Here is a 19,713-nt window from a genome sequence, read left to right as displayed (position 1 = left end):
ATAAAGTTAGTTTTAACTATTGTTATTGTATTTATTTTAAGCTACTTATTTGAAAATTTAAATGATTATAAAAATATCTTTAGGAATTACTTTAGTTAAATTGAGATAACAATTTAGTTTTTTCATTTAACACTATAATTTATCACTTTTAAGTATTCACAAAATATTATTTGGGTTTTTTAAGTGATACTGAAATTTATATTTAAGTTGACTATGTAATGTTATATTTAAATCAACAATTTAAGCATTTTATCCAAACTATTCAAAAGTTGTAGCTTTAAACTCATAAAAGTTTACATATAACTACATATTAAATCTAATAAATTAAGTATAATATGTTAAAAATTAAAAAACATAACTTTATAAGTAGAAGTAAAGATATTATTTTAATGTTAAAAATTATTTTATTTATGATTACACTTTAGGTTTGATATTTATTTAACTTTATTAACCAACTTATAATCATTATTAGAAAAACATTACAATTAGTCACTTTTAACTATTTACAAAATATTCTTTGCGTTGTTTAGTTGAACTAAAATTTATATTTAAGTTAACCATGTAATGTTATATTTAAATTAACAATTTAAGTATTTTATCCAAACTGTTCAAAAGTTGTAGGTTTAAAATGATAATGGTTTACATACAACATTTTAAAATTAATAAATAAAATATAATATGTTAAAAGTTAAAAAAATAAAGATATTATTTTAATATTGAAATTTAGTTTATATATGATTACACTTTAGGTTGATATTTATTTAACATTATTAACCAACTTATAATCATTATTAGAAAGAAATTGAAAAGTCATGGGAGTTTCAAATGATTGTGGTGTCTTGAAAACTTCAAATACATGAGGTTCAAGGAAAAATGTTAGCTTTATAAGATATATAGATCTTTTAGAAATTTTTAACCAATTCGTAGATAGGTTTGCCCCACCTGTGATTTGTTTGGCATCCATCTTTGGATGTGAATTTTTTTCCAAAAAAATACTTAGCTTTGACTATGAATTTGTTAAAGTTGACTACGAAATCTGACAGTGTTAAATATGAATTCGTAAAAATTACTAAATTATAAATTAGCTCAAATTACTAAACTATATATAAAAATTAGCTAAAAAAATTCTTAGATTATCAGTTATTTCTTTTGAATTTTCTTTTGTACTAAAGTGAGTTTTAATGAATATTTGGTTTGCATTGTAACTAGCAGGAGGTGGGAGATAGTAGATAAAAATCTATAGTATATTTGCCCACGGGAAGGGATTTTTGAATTCGCGTTGATATTTTCAAAGTGTATTAGTTTTAATGATTTTTTATATTTACTGAAAATGAAAATTGACTTGTTAGATAAATATAAAATTAGTCTTTGCTTTCATCATGAATTGTATCATTACATAATCATAGTTGATGACATTGATGTTAGACTATTTGATCAACGTAATCAACAATTGTTTTTCTGTTTTTGGATACAAACTGAAATTAAATCCAGTAATCAAACAAAACTCTTCATCTCCAAAATACATATTGTTATCTCCATCTTTTAAAATGTAGTCTTTTTAGCCATTTAAAGATATTACCACATTTGGACGTATATGATAAAGAAACATTTTATAGATTAGTAACCCGTCCCTTTGCAGTGATTGGACATCCAATAAATAACCAAAAATTGTCATTTGAAATATTTCACGCCGGACATCATTCAATCTACTGATCGCTTCCTATAGTTTATTGTCTGATGCTTTGATATTAATAACCGCTTTAAAATTTGATCGGCGTGTTGAAATAAAACAAGTCGTTAAACGGGTATATAAAATATTTGACAAAAAATCACTTGAAAACTCGTAAAATAAATACAAATTATGCTAAAAATAAAAAACAAAACGCTATACGGCGTAAATTGTAATTAAGGCGGGGAAAAACAAACAATAAATATTTAACAAAAAAAATCGAAGGTATAAGCTTCTAATGTACAAATCGCAGGAAATTATGCATCAACAACTTATACCTTCTCAGATGAAGGTATATCTACAAACATACAACCAAACGATGTGTGAATTCTGCATAAACAACTTGTACATTCTCATCTGAACATATATTTGTGAATGTACATGCCATGATGCACAATTTACACATCAGATATTTTTACGGTCGCAGATTTGTGATTTGTTTGCCATCCCAACTATGAAACGCTTTCAAAATTGTGTGACTAGCGATGAAATACTCTCAATGCCGGTAGGTCTAAGATTTTCTCTAACAAAAAAATCATATTTTTTCGTTTTCTACAAATAAATCATAAATAAACATATTATAAATTGTGTAAAAGCTATTATATGATGATTAAAACAATAAATAAGCATGGATCTTATCATGTTTTCACGAGAGTACATATTTTCATCCATAAGATTTAGAGAATTTCTGTCGACTGAAAACCAAAAAATGAAGGTTTGAAAAAATTTAAAGTTTATACACTCGTATATCAAAACAGCAGACGAGTCAAATCACAAATGGACATGCCAAATCGCAAATGGGCCTATCCAAATCACAGGTAGGGTGAGGCTTAATAACTGAAATTTTGGTGGCTATTTTACGAAAATTGCTAATTTTTGTCTATTTAAAAAAAATTAATATATTTGGCTGATTTTATTGAAAGACAAATATAAGTGTGGATAGTGTTATATGTTGTTACTTGCAGACACATCCCAAATTTTGGTAGCTCAAGTTTACGCACCATTGGGATTTGGAAACGTCTAAGGGGCTATTTGGCAAGATCTGAATTTTTAAGAGGTCTGAATTTCTAAGAGTGTCTGAAACTTTAAGATCTGAATTTTTAACATGCTGTTTGGTTGAAACATTTGAATTGTTATCTGAATGATAAAAATGTCCATTTTACCCTTGTATTGTTTTGTTTTGTGCTAAATGATAATTGTGAAGGGGAGCAGACGTGAAGGGAAGCAGTAGCACGAACGAGAAGACACACGGAAGAGAAGAAGAGGAGGGTAGGAGGCGTGTTTTGATCTATCATGGTTTTGGGCAAAATTGGAAACACGTTTTTTTTTTTTTTTTTTAAATTTCAGACTATGTTGAATATCTGAATATCGGAAAAATCAAGAGGCATTTATAATTTTAATTTTAAGAGGGAAAAAAATAATAATATGCAAACAAACCATTAATCTGAATTTTTAAGACAAACAGTACTAAGTTGACCCAAGGCTTCATCTCTGCGTATACATTGAAGGAACGCTCGTTGACCATGGTTTCGAAATAGTTATGGCGTCTTCGTCTTCGTCTTCGTCCTCCTGCAAATTGAGCCTCAGGAAGTACGATGTTTTCTTGAGCTTCAGGGGTGAAGACACCCGCAAGACGTTTGTTGATCACATCTACTCTGCCCTGCACCAAAAAGGGATTGTAACTTTTCAGGATGGCGAGAAACTCGAGAGAGGAAAATCAATCCGTCCAGAACTCTTAAAAGCCATCGGAGAATCATCCATTGCGATCATCGTGTTCTCGAAAAACTACGCTTCTTCATCTTGGTGCTTGGATGAGCTTGTGGAGATTATAAAACAACACAAGGAAACAAATCAAATCGTTTATCCAGTGTTTTATGGCGTTGATCCATCAGAGGTGCGTAAGCAGAAAGGGTTGTTTGGGGAAGGGTTCGCGATACACGAAGGGGGAAAGGTGGAAGTGTGGAGAGACGCTCTAGTGGAAGCAGCCAATTTATCTGGATGGGACACGAAGGCGATAGCCAATGGGTAAACTCCTTTTCATGCCCTAAAAACCATTGATAAGCATCGCAAATTCAAAATTAACCATGCTTTAGTTTCATGAATCGTTAAACACATCTCCATTCTCCAATCTTGCTGATTGTAGTTTCAAATTTGCAGACATGAAGCAGAATGTGTAAAAGCAATTATAAAAGACATACAAGGCTCCTTGTATCACAAATACTCGATTATTGAAGAGAAACTAATAGGAATCATACCTCGAGTGGAGAAGGTGAAGTCATTACTAAGAATGGAATTGGGGGAAGTCCGCATGATAGGCATATGGGGAATGGGTGGTTCAGGTAAGACTACAATCGCCAGATATGTATTTAAAGAGCTCTCACATCACTTTGACAACACAAGATTTGTAGTAAATGTTAGAGAAATTGCAGAAAAATCTGGTTTGCATTCTGTACAACAAGAGTTGCTCTTATCAATGGACAGAAACCTGGATATGCATCAAGGAACCCAAACAATAAGAAAAATGTTTTCCCGCCAAAAAGTTCTAATTGTTCTTGATGATGTTGATGAATTAAGCCAACTAGATGCATTAGCAGGAGATTGCACCTGGTTTGGTGAAGGAAGTCGGATTATTATAACAACAAGAAATGAGAGATTGTTATTGGCACATGGAATCAACGAAGATATATATAATGTTGACTTGTTGAATACTGATGAAGCTCTTCAACTCTTTAGTCTTTATGCATTCAGAATGAATACTCCCACAAAAGACTATGAACAACATGCACATCTTGTTGTACAATATGCTGCGGGCCATCCTTTGACCCTTAAAGTTTTGGGTAATTCTTTACGTGGTAGAGACATGAAGAAATGGATAACAACAATGGATAGACTCAAAGAAATCCCAAAAGCAGAAACTTTAGAAACATTGAAAGTAAGTTTTGATGCACTTGAAGATATTGAAAAGGAAATCTTTTTGGATATTGCTTGTTTCTTTAAAGGGTGGCATAGTGTGGAAGTATACAAGATACTTGATTGTTGTGGATTCGATACAGAAAAATGGGTAAGTGATTTAGTACAAAGAGCTCTTGTAAGTATTTCAAGTGAAAGATTGGATATGCATGATATGATACAAGAAATGGGACAATATATTGTTTGTGGAAAGAGTTATAAAGATCCCCAAAAGCATAGCCGATTGTGGAAACCTCAACAAGTTTTGGATGTACTTGTGGCAAATAAGGTATATAATCATTAATGTCATAATAATTATAATCATATATTAAACTGAATGCTGAAAATACAATTACTTAACAGGGAACTGAAGAAATTCAAGCCATAGTAGTGGAGGGCTTTTATAGTGCAGAATCTTTAAATTTTAGTCTTGCATTCAAGAACATGACAAATCTTAGACTGCTTCATTTGGATACCAAAGGAATGCATTTCATAGGACCTGAATATCTTCCAAGTTCATTGCAATATCTTAATTGGAAAAACTACACTGCAAATTCACTTCCATCAAGTTTTGGATCAGGGAATCTTGTTGGAATTCACATGCATTCCAGCAGTCTTGTAGAACTATGGAAAGGAGTGAAGGTACAATGACTAAAATACCCTTATCTATGTCTTTAATGGTAATTGGTATATCATTGCAGTTTTTTTGTTTTGAACAGTATCTACACAACCTGAAGTTCATTGATTGCCAAGAATCAAAGAAACTTACGCAAACACCAAACTTCACAGGGATCCCAAATCTTGAAAGATTGGAGCTTTCAGGTTGTAGCAGTTTGGTAAAGGTTCATGAGTCAATCGGGTGTCTAGAAAATCTAAAAAGTCTGGATCTTAGCAATTGCTATGAACTTAAATCTTTCCCTTCTTATATCATGATGAAATCCCTTGAAACTCTCAGTCTCAGACACTGTAATAACTTAAGAAAATTCCCAGAAATCCAAGGAAAGATGGATAGATTATCACATATCTATTTACACCATACAGCAATAGAACAACTTCCAGAATCAATTCTGAACATAACAAATCTATCTGTTCTTAGTCTTCTTGGATGTATCAACCTAACAAGTCTTCCAAATACTATTTCCATGTTACAAAGCCTGACATATCTTGATGTCAGACGTTGCATAAAACTTGCAACATTACCCAAAGATCTTGGAAACATAGCTTCTTTAGAGCATCTTCTTGTTTCCACTGATACTCAACTACCATCTTCCATCATCAACCTTAAAAACCTCAAAACCTTCTCTGCTGTAGAACCACCATCTTCCATTCCTCATAAAAAAGGACTCCTTGATTGGTTCTTTGAACATAAAAACTCAAAAAAGAATAGTAATCTCTCTAGACACTCATTGTATCAGGTTTTACCTTCTTTATCGAGTTTGACTTCCTTGAAAGAATTAGGGCTCTGTAATTTACATGAAGGAATGACTCTACCAGTTGATATTGGCACTCTGTCATCACTAGAGTACTTAATCTTATGTGACAACCAATTTACTAAATTACCCTTTAGCATCTCCCAACTCTCTGTCCTCAAAAGGCTAGATGTGTCAAACTGCCCGAGGCTTGAAGAACTGCCCGAGCTTCCACCTACTCTTGCCCTACTTTTTGCCAACAATTGTAAATCTTTAAGGACTATAACCAGTCTCTCATCAACCTTGCGACAGGTGTCATTTCTTGGTTGCAGGAGATTGGAAGATCAACATACAGTGCTACATAAAGCACTTCAGGTTGCTGTTTTTATTATCAGAATCTGTGTTTATAAATTTTTCAAACATTAATAAAGTTTAGTTTCTTTATCAACAGGGATACAGTGTTATGAAGCACCAGACTAGTGTTCTCCTTCCTGGAATTGAAATCCCAAAATGGTTTCAAAGTGAGAGGACTGGAATTGGGAAGACAGTAATTGAGTTACCTGGGAATTGGAACAATGTAATCACAGGGATTTCAGTATGTGTTGTTGCAGACTTGATGGGGCTAACTAGGCCTATCAGTTTGACTTTGTCAACAAAGCGGGTTCCGTTCACAAACAGGAATGGAATGTGTCATTCCGATAGATTACATTTGTGGATGGAGTATGTGTCATTTGATCTTCTTCAATGCTCATATGAGGGGATTCTTCAGGATGATTGGATTACAACCACACCAGGTCTTATCTTGACTGTTTCAACAGAGACTAGTGGTGTAAAGATATGTGGGGTCCGTTTTGTTTACAAAGATGTTAATTTGGAAGAAATGAGTAGTGTGGATAGCTGTGTTATGAAGAAGGAATCAAAGTTTTTAAGATGTTTTAAAGAGATGGAATTTGATGGTGTAACTTACAGTCTGCAGCCTGGAGTAAAATATGTCAGTGATGGAGATGCAACATTTGACAGGTTGTCATGGAATGAGAAGCATGAATGTTATAGATCAGGTAGATCATTGATCAAAGTAGGAATGAATATTCTTGATTAAAATTATTGAAGGGGGTAAGGTGGAAGTAACCTACTTCCCTTTTATTAACGTCAAATTTGCCTTTACATAACTTGCTACTCTTTTTTTATACGCAACTCAAACAAGAAACTAACTTAAATGGTGTGGCTTTCAGTCTCCCAACTAAATAACTGGTCATTTATGTTGGTGTATCCCACATTTGTGCGATTAAGTCTTATAAACGGGTAGATATGTTAGAGTCTTCTATCTTTATATAAAAACTCTTTTGGAGAGATAGTTTTGGACTCTATATATATCTTTTATGTCTTACAATATATGTTAGTATTCGTGTGATTTGATCAAGAACATAGGTTGGGATCTTGATGGAGGCATTAAACCATTGACGTATCCATAAAATTACAAATAATACAATTACGAGGCTTAATAACTAATTAGAATGAAGTAAATATTGTCAACTACATATTGATTGATAAAGTGAGAGTCAATCTCAATATGCCTCATAAGCTCATGGAATACATCATTGTGAGCAATATGAATAACATAGTGATATAGGAAGAGCCCGAAGAACCCCATGCCGGCTCAAAGCCAATGAATCCAAACGAATTATAGAATTGTATCAACTAGAGCAAGCTATTCAGCGTCAATACTCAAGCCACTTGTAAGAGATTGTTTCTCACTTCTCCGGGATATAAGGGAACCCCCTAAAAGAAACAATTGCCAATGGTAGATCTTTTAGGGTTTAGGCTTTAGGTCATCATCCAAATCCAAGTCTATATGGACGAAGGAGAGATGAGTTGGACTAAAAATGAAGCCCATGGAACATAGAAACCTTGATGTAATGAAAAATCATGAGGATTCAGAGCAAGGAGCGGCCATAACCGGCTAACCGTGTGAATGACATATGTAAGGTCAGGGTGTGATTATGAGATAAAGTAGTTAACTAACTAACTGGGAGATAAAGTAGTTAACTAATTACTAATGGTAATGAGTAGGATCACTAAGATCGCTTAAATAGCTTCATACATATTTTGCTTGGCATAAATAGACCTTGGAAAAATTAGAGAATAATGCAGTTTCCTAGGTTTTTCATTTTAAAAAAAAGTTGAGTGACTCAAGGCTTGTAATAAATGCATTGTCGCTTTTAGTAATAATTATATCATCCATATAAAATTATGCATTGCTCCATAATTTTATTTAAGGAGAGAAATGAAAAAAAGGGAGAGGATTGAGAAAAAAACATTGCTCCTGAGTTTATTTATTGGTAAAGAGCCGAGAATTGTATATTGTATTGATCAAACGTATTAGGGTTACATTGACATCTATATATAATACTAAAAATTACATATTACTACCCTCTAGTCTATATTATTGTAATTATGTCTAATACACCCCCACAAGCTAAGGACGGGGAATGACCTGCAACTTGGATCAAAGAGATACAAATCTTGGAGTTGGCAGCGACATTGTGAAAATATCAGCTATTTGATCATGCGTTGATATGTGTTGAACTCATAGTTCTCCTTTAGTAACATTTTCTCTAACAAAGTGAAAATCAACCTCCACATGTTTCATATGAGCATGAAAGACTGGATTAGCAGAAATGTAGGTTGCGCTAAGATTGTCACACCACAAGACGGGAGCCAAGGGACTATTAGCACTAGGTTCACGAAGAAGATCTTGAAGCTAGGTAAGCTCAACAACTGTGTCAGCCAGGGCTTTGTATTCAGATTCTGTGGAAGATCTAGAAACAATATGTTGTTCGTGCGTTCCAAGAGACTAGGTTGGAACCAAGATATATAGCAAATCCCCTGTGGACCGACGGTCATCTGGGTCACCAGCCCGGATACTAAAGCAGTCAGATTGCCGGTTCCTTGCCAGTGAGAGTCAGTAAAAGCCTATAATTGGGTGTTGGAGGTTTGGCGAATTAACATGCCATAAGTAACAGTGCCATGAAGATAGCGAAGAGTGCGCTTAACCGGGGACTAATGATTATCGGTTGGAGCATGCATGAACTGACACATTTTGTTTACTGTAATTGTGATATCAGGCCTGGACAATGTAACATATTGAAGGGCTCTGACGACCTGGCGATACCATACAGGGCCAGAGTAGATAGGGCTCTCATTAGTCGCCAAGGGAATAGAGGTAGTCATCGGAGATGGAGTTGGTTTTCACTATGACAAGCCAACTTTTGTAGTAGTTCCAAAATGTATTTCCGTTGAGAGAGTATGATGTCAGAACCCCTGGGAACAATTTCAATGCCCAAAAAATATGAGAGATTGCTGAGATCTTTAATAGAAAATGTGGTACTGAGCTGTGTAATAATTTTGTTGATGACAACATTTTTGTTACCTACGATGATGATATCATCAACATAAATTAACATGTAAATAATGATGCCAGTGTGGGAGTAAATGAACAAAGAGGGATCGGTGTTGGAGACTTTGAATCCGAGAAGGTCAAGAGCTTGTGTAAGTCGTTGAAACCAAGTTCTAGAAGCTTTCTTAAGACCATATATCGATTTGTGAAGCAGGCATACATGGTCCGGATGCTTTGGGTCAATGAAGCCTGGTGGTTGCTTCATGTATACAATTTCAGTGAGTGTGCCATGTAGGAAGGCATTATGAACATGAAGCTGTCGAAGGGACCATTTTTAGGTAATGATAAGAGAGATTACCACTCGAATGGTTGTAGATTTGACCACAGGGCTGAAAATCTCGTGATCATCTATGCCCGGTTGTTGGTGAAAACCTTTTGCAACAAATCTTGTCATGTAGCGAGTAACAGATCCATCCTTGTCTCGCTTTAACCTGTAAACCCACTTGCAATAAATAATGTTTATATTGGGTACCGGAGGTACCAGTGATCAGGTGCCATTTTTTTTGTAATGTGGAGTACTCGTCTTCCATGGCTTTGCACCATTCAGGATATTTATTGGCAATAGAGAAGGATGTCGGTTCAGTAATGGAGGTGGTGTGATGAGCACTCGGTCGAAATGTGTGACATCCCCATTTTCATGGCCAGAAAAGACTGATTTTGTTTATGCTTTATAAAAATCAGAGTACTTCTTTTCATAAAAATGTTGCAGAATTTGTTCCCAGAAAAATACGATAAATACGTTATCAAAACATTTTTGAAGAAACGTATTTTATTCATTTTAAAACGTTTGGGATGTCATTGTCAATACAGGAACATAACCATAAACGGAACTTACATTTATTTACACTAGTGATCTACATCTCTTTAATCTCTCAGTGTAATGTCACTTCATATCGACACCTGTGATATAAATAAACTGAGTGGGTCAGGTTGGGAAACCTGGTGAGTACATAGGGTTTTCAACCCACAATAATATAATTATTATGTTTAATCATCAAACAGTTCATCCAATTACCCATCCCCATTATCTTCTTTATTCTTAAGGATCTACCTTAAGAATCAACTATTTATTGTTCATTTATTCCTAAGGAATAGGTACGAATTCCATTGTTGTAAATGACACATCTGTCAAGCACAACTGCTAGTTCTGTCACTTAGGCGCAGCTGCCAAAATTGTGACATTCTCTATGGGGCGCATCTGCCGGAATAGTCCTTTTAGGCGCATCTGCCGGGGTTATGAGGTTCTTTATTAGGCGCTTCTGCCGGTAGAGTCATTTAGGCGCATCTGCCAGGGTTTTATTAACAGTATCGTTTTCGAGAGTCCATTTGCAATACATATCAATGGGTTTTTAGAGTACACCGGTGAACACATCGTTCACAACACCTACAGGTTGCGAGCCTGCTAGTGTTCCACTGGACTGTCTAGAATAGTCCGTGGTTGTCATCCATACTCTGCTGAATGACGGGGACATCATTTGGGAAAAAGGCTTCTCACATCGTCCACCTCTCACCCTCACCTCACGGTCTATTTCACCTCTCAACTCATCATCCAACTCATATTTCATCTATTACATCTACCCATGTCTTACCCCAACATTTTCGTAGATATAAAATACATATATAGTTTAAATCATTTAAAACGTGTATAAAATCGTTCATCCAGCATAGACAGCAAGTACTCAGGTAATATGCACACATAGCACGTAATTTATATAAATACTTTATATCTATGTGTAAGATGAAAGTAACTATGCACTCACCCGATAAGGTGGTGACGTGGTACTCGGACATCACTTCGTTATATCAAAACAATTTCCTCCGACAAAACCTAGTATCATTACCACTAGGGTTTAGTCTAACGTTAACCGCGGATAATTAATAGTCTAGCTATTATTATTATTATATAAGCATTAAACAACACTCTATATAACTCATAATAATAGCCCAAATAATTATTTTAAGGACCTAATAACATTACTATAATTATTTGAAAGCTATATTAAAAATAGTGTAGACGTAGCTCACTTACAGCAGGTTTTAAAGAAAACCGGGCTCCGCTGGAGCAGCGTTCCCGAGCCGAAAGGCTCTTCTTCTTGGAGCCTTCTGGCGCTCCGGGACTCGCCTCTAGCACCTAGGAGGTGCTAGGGAAAAGGGGAAGATGGTTTGGGAGTAATGGGAGAGAAAGAGTATGAAAGGTGTGAGTTTTGGGGGTGATTTACGCCTATATTTATAGGCTATCTGGGCCAATCCACGTCGTGAAAAAGGGTGTTCACGTCGTGAGTTTTGTGTAGGCTCCAAGGCGAAGTCTGGTGCTGACAAGTGGCGCCGGACGCAGGTAAAACAGCCAATCTTTAAAAATTCATAACTTTCGCATACGAACTCCGTTTTTGACGTTCTTTATAGCCACGCATAGGTAAAAACAAGTCTACAACTTTCCTTTTAACTCCATTGGCTAATTCTCAACTGATTTTAAATTTAACAGTAGGAGGAGATTAGACTGTTAAATGACCGCGAAGAATTCGTAACTCCTTCATACGGACTCCGTTTTTGTCTGTCTTTTTACCGTTGAGTTTCTATTAACGAGATCTTAAACTCTAATTAAGGTTGCATAAGCCAAAAACCGCTCGAACTAAAATTCGAGTTTCGGGTCGTGCACTGTTATGCCAAATCTTAGAAAAATCATAACTTCCTCATACGAAGTCAGATTTGGGCGTTCTTTTTTTGTATGTTCTTGGTTTAACATATACTACAACTTTGGTTTAGATCACTAAGGCTAAAAAGTCCTCCATCATAAATTCACTATTTACGTCTCCCGGTCCCGTGCCGGTTTTGCCGTAAAACTACGACGAGCCATAACTTCTTCGTTATAACTCGGATTTCGGCGTGATTTATATGTACGGAACCCTTGTGGCATATTCTAAAACTTGGTTAAGATTATTTATTCTAAATAATCATTTGTCGAAAAGTTGTTTTCGACCCCTGTTATCTCTAAATTGACTAGCCCGGATCTACGAGCGTTACAAAATGGAACCTTTTGTTTCGGGTTTTGGCGAAGGTGGGAGGGACGACTACGGGGTGTAGGTGCTGATATTGGTTTAGGTATGGGTGTAGGTGATGGTGAGGGTGAACCTGGTGATAGTTGGGAGATAGGGACCGTGGTGGATGGGGTGAACTCGAGGGTTGGATGTCGGTGAGTAAGGTTTAATATGATTATTTGCATGAGGAAAAGAAGATTCATCGAAGTGTACATGACGAGCTATATAAATCCGATAGGAATATAAGTCAAGACATCTGTAGCCATGATGAAATGGGCTATATCCAAGAAAGAGACAGGGAGTAGAGCGAAAATCTATTTTGTGAGGACTATAAGGTCGTAGGTAAGGAAAGCACAAACAGTCGAAGACTCGAAGGAACAAGTAATCAGGTGGGCGTTTAAAAACATGTTGGAATGGAGACTCATTGTGGGAGGTGCGAGAAGGAATCCGATTGATGAGGTAAATGGTTGTTTCAAAAGAAAAATGCCAAAAGTTTTGAGGAGTTTTGGATTGTGCCATTAAGGTAAGACCTGTCTCGACGACATGTCGGTGCCGTCGCTCAACAAAGCCGTTTTGAGCACTAGTATGGGGGCATGATCGTTGATGAATAATGTCGAGTGATGTAAGAAAAGAAGAGGTGTTGCAAAATTCACCACCTCAATCAGTTTGAACTTTCTTTAATTTTGTAGAAAATTGTCGTTCAACTGTGGTGACAAAGGTTTTGAAAAGATTGTAAACATCAGATTTTTGAGACATTGGAAAGAGCCACATATATCTACTATGATGATCATCACACAATAAAAAGTAATGATGGCCATCTAATGAAAGAACAGGAGCGGGACCCCAAACATCACAATAAACAAGATCTAATATATTATTGCTTCGAAAAGAAGAGACAGGTAAAGACAATTTTGATGATTTGCGTAGTTGACATGAAGAACAGAAACTTGGTAAAGTTTTCTTTGTAACAGGTTGCGAAAAACTAGAAAGCATAAATTTAAAAAGATGTTGGTGTAGATGCCCAAGTTGTCTATGCCAAGTTGTGGAAGATGTACGAGTTGCAGATAAAGCTTGGTGATGAGTGGATCGAAGTTGTGGCAGACGAAGGGAATAGTGACCTTTCTCACTGGGGCCTGTGAGAAGTATAGTGCGTGCAAGCTCGTCCTTAAAAACAAACAAGTAGAGTGAAATTCAAAGAAGACATTATTGTAATGCAAAATTGTTGGACAGAAAGTAGATGTTTTGTGATGTTAGGTGCATGAAGAATTTTTGAGAGATGAAGTGTTTTATTGGGTGAGTGAAAGCGAGATGAACCAATATGAAGATTAGGGAGTCCCTTACCATCACTGACATTAAGGTTGTCATGGCCATGATATGCGCGATTGTCATCCATTCTTGCTAGATCCGGCGTGACATGGCTATTGGCACCGGTGTCGGGATACCAAGTGGTTGATGTGGATGGTATGGAGGCGGAGCTGTCAACAAAGTTGGTTGTGGGCCTGTTGCGGATTGTGGAGGGATCAAGGTTGGGGCACTGAGATGTTAAGTGACCAATAGCATAATGGTTGCATGTGCGAAAAACAATATTCTGATTGGAGGCCCAGTTGAAGGAGCGAGTACTATCACCACGTTGTTGTTACTATGACTGTTTTTGTTGCCACGGTAAGAGCCACATCGCCCCCTTGGTTGTTTCCACAATTGTAGGTGGGGCTGTCGAGAACCATATAAAGCTTGAGATGTGGCTGGTAGTGTGCTTGAGAGAGAAATTGGTTGAAGTTGGAGACCAAAAGCAGAAGCTATTTTTCCTAGTTGAGTAGTGAGAGAAGCCATCAAATCATTGGTGTCTTTGGTGGGTTCTTGAGTGGCGTGAAAGGCTTGAATAGAAGGCTTCCAGGATTTTGCAATCATAAAGTCATGATCACTTAACAATGGGTGGTGGGACATTAGTGGGTGGTGATGGTGGACTTGAGACCGTTGTATTCATCTCGAAGACCAGAAACAACAAGCATGACAAGGTCTTTATCCTTGACTGGTTCACCAATGGCAGCTAGGGAATCAACGTATTCTTGTGCTCGGTTAAGGTAGGCATCAGGAGTCTCATCTCCTTTCATCTCGATCTGCAAGAGTTTAGTTTTTAAAGTGTATTCTCTAGAAGATGAATGTGGTTCAAAGGCACATTCTAGAGAGGACCACAGATCATAAGAAGGGTCACCTTGTACATGATGGAAGGTTGATTCGGATATGGTAGAGATAATCAACATGCGAATGTGTGCATCATTGGCGATCCAAATCGAGTAATTTGGATTTTCTCGTGGTTTGGGATTGGGATCAGCAGCAGTGGCAACAACATGTGGGAGTTATTTGGGTGAGCATGGAATTGTGCCATCCACATAATCAAACAACTTGTGTGCAAGAAGAAAAGGATGCATCATATTCTTCCGGTAGCCATAGTTGGTTGGTGTGAGGTTGAAGGAAACTTGTGGGGGTAGTTGAATTTCTTTTCATCGTTTGAGAAGCTGGAAATAAGAGCCATGATCGCTGAGAAGGATGTTGAAGAAGATCAATGCTAACCCTAGCTGTAGAAGAAAAAACCTACTTGTTTTATGGATTGAGTGAGGAGCAAGATACCTTCGGCTCTGATACCATAAAGATTCGAGAATTGTATATTGTATTGATCATTATCTTTCGTATAAGTACCCTCTAGTCTATATTATTGTAATTATGTCTAATAATTAGAATGAAAATAAGATTTATACTAATCTTCCATAAAAATTGTCCTCCCAAATCTGGAGGAATCGGAGAGAAAGGAAAGGAACTTCATTATCTTTCTTTTCTTTTCTCTCGTTTTTTTTTCTTTGGTGAACTCGGGAGCAGAGAGTTAAGGCTGTACCAAAACACCAAACTTCACAGGGATCCCAAATCTTGAAATATTGGAGCTTTCAAGTTGTAGCAGTTTGGTAAAGGTTCATGAGTCAATCGGGTGTCTAGAAAAGCTAAAAAGTCTGGATCTTAGCAATTGCTATGAACTTAAATTTGTCTGTAATGCCCGTGTTTCTGGGCTAAGCATTAGTATAGTGATGTAATAGTCAGGTCAACCTTTGTAACCTATTTTGAAGTAATAAAGATGAATGATTTGAGTAATACGTGAATTATATGAATTTATGTGCTTATTACTTGTTTATAATGTTAAAATAAATAAAAGATATAAAATAAGCATAAAAAATAAAGTGCTAGATAAACCCAATATCGATGAAGAAAGTTGTAGTGGTCGTGACAAGGATTCCGGACATATAAAGAACGCCGAAATCCGAGTTATAACGAAGAAGTTATGACCTGTCGAACTTTTGCGACAAAACCGGCACAATGCTGTGTTACGTAAATAGTGAATTTATGATAGAGGATTTTTTAGCCTTAGTAATCTAAAAAAAATTTGTAGTATACGTTAAACCGAGATCGTACATAAAAAGAACACCCAAATCTGACTTCGTATGTGGAAGTTATGATTTTTCTAAGATTTGGCATAGCAGTGCACAACCCGGAATTCGAATATTAGATCTAGCGGTTTTTGGCCAATGTAATCTAAATGAGACTTGGAGATCTCATTAATAGGAACTCAACGACAAAAAGACAGACGAAAAAGGAGTCTGTATGTAGAAGTTATGAATTTTACGCAGTCATTTAACAGTATAATCTTCTCATATTGTTAAATTGAAATCGGTCGAGAATTAGCTGATAGAGTCAAAGAAAAGTTGTAGATCTTGTTTTTACCTACATGTGGATATAAAGAATGTCAAAAACGGAGCTCGTATGCGAAAGTTACGGATTTTAGAAGTCGGAAGTGTGCTGTGCGAAAATGGGTGACGTGACACAATCCTGGCCATTGCTTTCTTCGCAAGGCTTGCCACCAGATGGTGACATGTGGTATCAAGATGAACCATATTTCACCCTATAAATACAACCCTTTCCACCCTCATTTATTCACACATTTCCCATTCTTTCTTCTCTTTACTCTCTCTCTAAACCTCCCACCCACCCCCAAGCCCTAGGGAACTCCCCTAGCGCTAAAAGAAAGCCCCTGAGCACTCGACGGCTCCGAGAGGAAGAGCTTTTCAGCTCGGAAACGCTACTCCAGTGACGCCCGGGTTTTAATAAAAACCCGTTGTAAGTGAGATACACCTACCATACTTTAAATATAGCTTATATACAAATATAATATCGTTATTATGAACCTATAAATAAGATTTATCAGTGATTCAAAGTTGTTATACTGACTGATCTACTTACTGGAATGGTGTCTAGGTTGTGATTTAGTGAGGTTTTTAAATTGAGATTTCCAAACAGTATACTTCGTATACCAAACGGACCCTACCTCCGATTTGATCCTACCTGGTTGTTCCTTACTTGATAGATCATGAAAGTAGACTTTGAGTTAATGATGAATCTAGACTAATAATTAGTCGCAATGAATATTAGACTAAAATCTAGTGATAATGATACTAGTTTTCTTTGAAAGAAAATAAATTAATAGAAGCGAAGCGTTGTCTGAGTTCGGAATCACCACCTTAACAAGTGAGTGCATAGTTACTTTCATCTTACACATAGATATGAAGTATTTTATATAAATTACGTGCTATGTGTGCATATTGTCTGAATACTTGTTGTCTATGCTGGATGAAAGATTTTATACATGTTTTAAATGATTTAAACTGTATATGTATTTTATATCTACAAAATGTGTTGGGTAAAACATGGGTAGATATAATAGTTGGGTGTGATGAAATAAAATGATGAGAGGCCTCGATGTTGACGATGTTTCCAGTCATCTAGCGGAGTATAGATGACGACCAAAGACTTTTCTAGACAGTCCAGTGGAACGCTAGCAGGATCGCAACATGTAGGTGTTTGTGAACGATGTGTTCACCGGTGTACTCCATCCCCCACATGGTTGCCTTAAGGACATTTATTGCTGAGGAATCCCCTTAGCAGTAGTGTCCATCCCGATGATGATCCTTAGGCTAGGTCCCTTATGATAGGTGTTTTAGGGACATAAAGTGAGGATAATAGGAGCGGGTAATCGGGTTATTGTTGGTTGATGAAGTTAATAAACTTATTTATTATGGATTGAAAACCCTATGTGCTCACCAGGCTCCCAAGTCTGACCCACTCAGTTTCTTGTATTACAGGTAGTGGCACTCGAGCATATATGTGATGTTTTGGATGAGGGATTACGGATTATAGGCTTGTAGATATGAATAAATATTGTAACGCTTATATTGTACTGTTTATGCTTTTGATTTGTATCGAAAATGATATCCCGAGGTTTTTAATGAAATACATTTCTTCGAAAATGCTTTGATAAATCTTTATCATATTTTATTTTAGGAACAAATTTCGCAACACTTTTCTTTAAAATGTTACTCTAATTTTTAAACAAATCATAAACAAAAATCGGGCTTTTCTGGCAGTGAAAATGAGGATGTCACACTTTCCCTTCTTATATCATGATGAAATCCCTTGAAACCCTCAGTCTCAAACATTGTAATAACTTAAGAAAATTCACAGGAATCCAAAGAAAGATGGATAGATTATCACATATCTATTTACACCATACAACAATAGAACACCTTCCAAAATCAATTTTGAACATAACAAATCTATCTGTTCTTAGTCTTCTTGGATGTATCAATCTAACAAGTCTTCAAAATACTATTTACATGTTACAAAGCCTGACATATCTTGATGTCAGGCGTTGCATAAAACTTGCAAGATTACCCAAAGACCTTGGAAACATAGCTTCTTTATAGCATCTTCTTGTGTCTACTGTTACTCAACTACTATCTTCCATCGTCAACCTTAAAAACCTCAAAACCTTCTCTGTTGTAAAACCACCATCTTCCATTCCTCATAAAAAAAGGATTCCTTGATTGGTTCTTTGAACAGAAAAACTCAAAAAAAACCTAGTAATATGTCTAGACACTCATTGTATCAGTTTTCACCTTCTTTATCGAGTTTAACTTCCTTGAAAGAATTAGGGCTCTGTAATTTACATGAAGGAATGACTCTACTAGTTGATATTGGCACTCTGTCATCACTAGATGTGACATCCCCATTTTCACGGCCAGAAAAGACCGATTTTTGTTTATGCTTTATAAAAATCAGAGTATCTCTTTTAATAAAAAGGTTGCGGAATTTGTTCCCAGTAAAACATGATAAATACGTTATCAAAGCATTTCCGAAGAAAATTATTTTTATTCATTTTAAAACATTTGGGATGTCATTGTCAATACAGAAACATAAGCATAAACAGAACTTACATTCATTATCACTAGTGATTTATATCTCCTTAATCTCTCAGTGTAATGTGACTTCATATCGACACCTGTGATATAAATAAACCGAGTGGGTCAGGTTGGGAAACATGGTGAGTACATAGGGTTTTCAACCCATAATAATATAATTATTATGTTTAAAAAATCAAGCAATCAACCCAATTACCCATCCCCATTATCTTCTTTACTCTTAAGGATCTACCCTAAGAATCAGCTATTTCTCGTTCACTCATTCCTAAGGATCATCCTAAGGAATCGGCATGAAGTCCATCGTTGCCACGGTTTACACAACGAGCACTAAGTCTGCATAGTCGCCAGGGTTTAGGCATCAAGTCTGCATGATCACCAAGGTTTAGGTATCAAGTCTGCATGATCACCAGGGTTTAGGCATCAAGTCTGCATGATCACCTAGGTTTAGAGTACACCAGGTGAACACATCGTTCACAACACCTACATGTTGCGAGCTTGCTAGTGTTCCACTGGACTGTCTAGATTAGTCTGTGGTTGTCATCCATACTCATCTGAATGGCGGGGCCATCGTTTGGGAAAAGGCTTCTCACATCGTCCACCTCTCACCTTCACCTCGTGGTCTATAACACCTCTCAACTCATCATCCAACTCATATTTCTTCTATTACATCTACCCATGTTTTACCCCAACATTATCGTAGATATAAAATACATATAGAGTTTAACTCATTTAAAACATGTATAAAATCGTTCATCCAGCATAGACATCAAGTATTCACATAATATGCACGCATAGCATGTAATTTATATAAAATACTTCATATCTATGTGTAAGA

General features: G+C 36.2%; 1 protein-coding gene across 2 annotated transcripts; it reads left to right on the top strand.

Moving 5' to 3' along the window:
• The first annotated feature begins 3,189 nt into the window (after positions 1-3,189).
• Positions 3,190-7,234, top strand: LOC145087558 (TMV resistance protein N-like). Of its 2 annotated transcripts, XM_079025522.1 has the most exons (6): positions 3,190-3,754; positions 3,887-4,068; positions 4,159-4,967; positions 5,042-5,320; positions 5,398-6,462; positions 6,539-7,234. In XM_079025522.1, the coding sequence occupies exons 1-6, from the start codon at positions 3,270-3,272 to the stop codon at positions 7,184-7,186; spliced, it is 3,468 nt and encodes a 1,155-aa protein (XP_078881648.1). In that variant the 5' UTR covers positions 3,190-3,269; the 3' UTR covers positions 7,187-7,234. The 2 variants fall into 2 exon arrangements, with proteins under 2 accessions (XP_078881648.1, XP_078881647.1); XM_079025521.1 differs by having other exon boundaries at positions 3,191-3,754; positions 3,887-4,967.
• Positions 7,235-19,713: the final 12,479 nt, after the last annotated feature.

This window comes from Lactuca serriola, chromosome 2, assembly GCF_051521515.1.
Source record: "Lactuca serriola cultivar US96UC23 chromosome 2, Lser_US96UC23_V15, whole genome shotgun sequence".
Taxonomy (NCBI): domain Eukaryota; kingdom Viridiplantae; phylum Streptophyta; class Magnoliopsida; order Asterales; family Asteraceae; genus Lactuca; species Lactuca serriola.
Note: the sequence above shows the minus strand (reverse complement) of the source record. Positions and strands in the feature narration are given on the sequence as shown.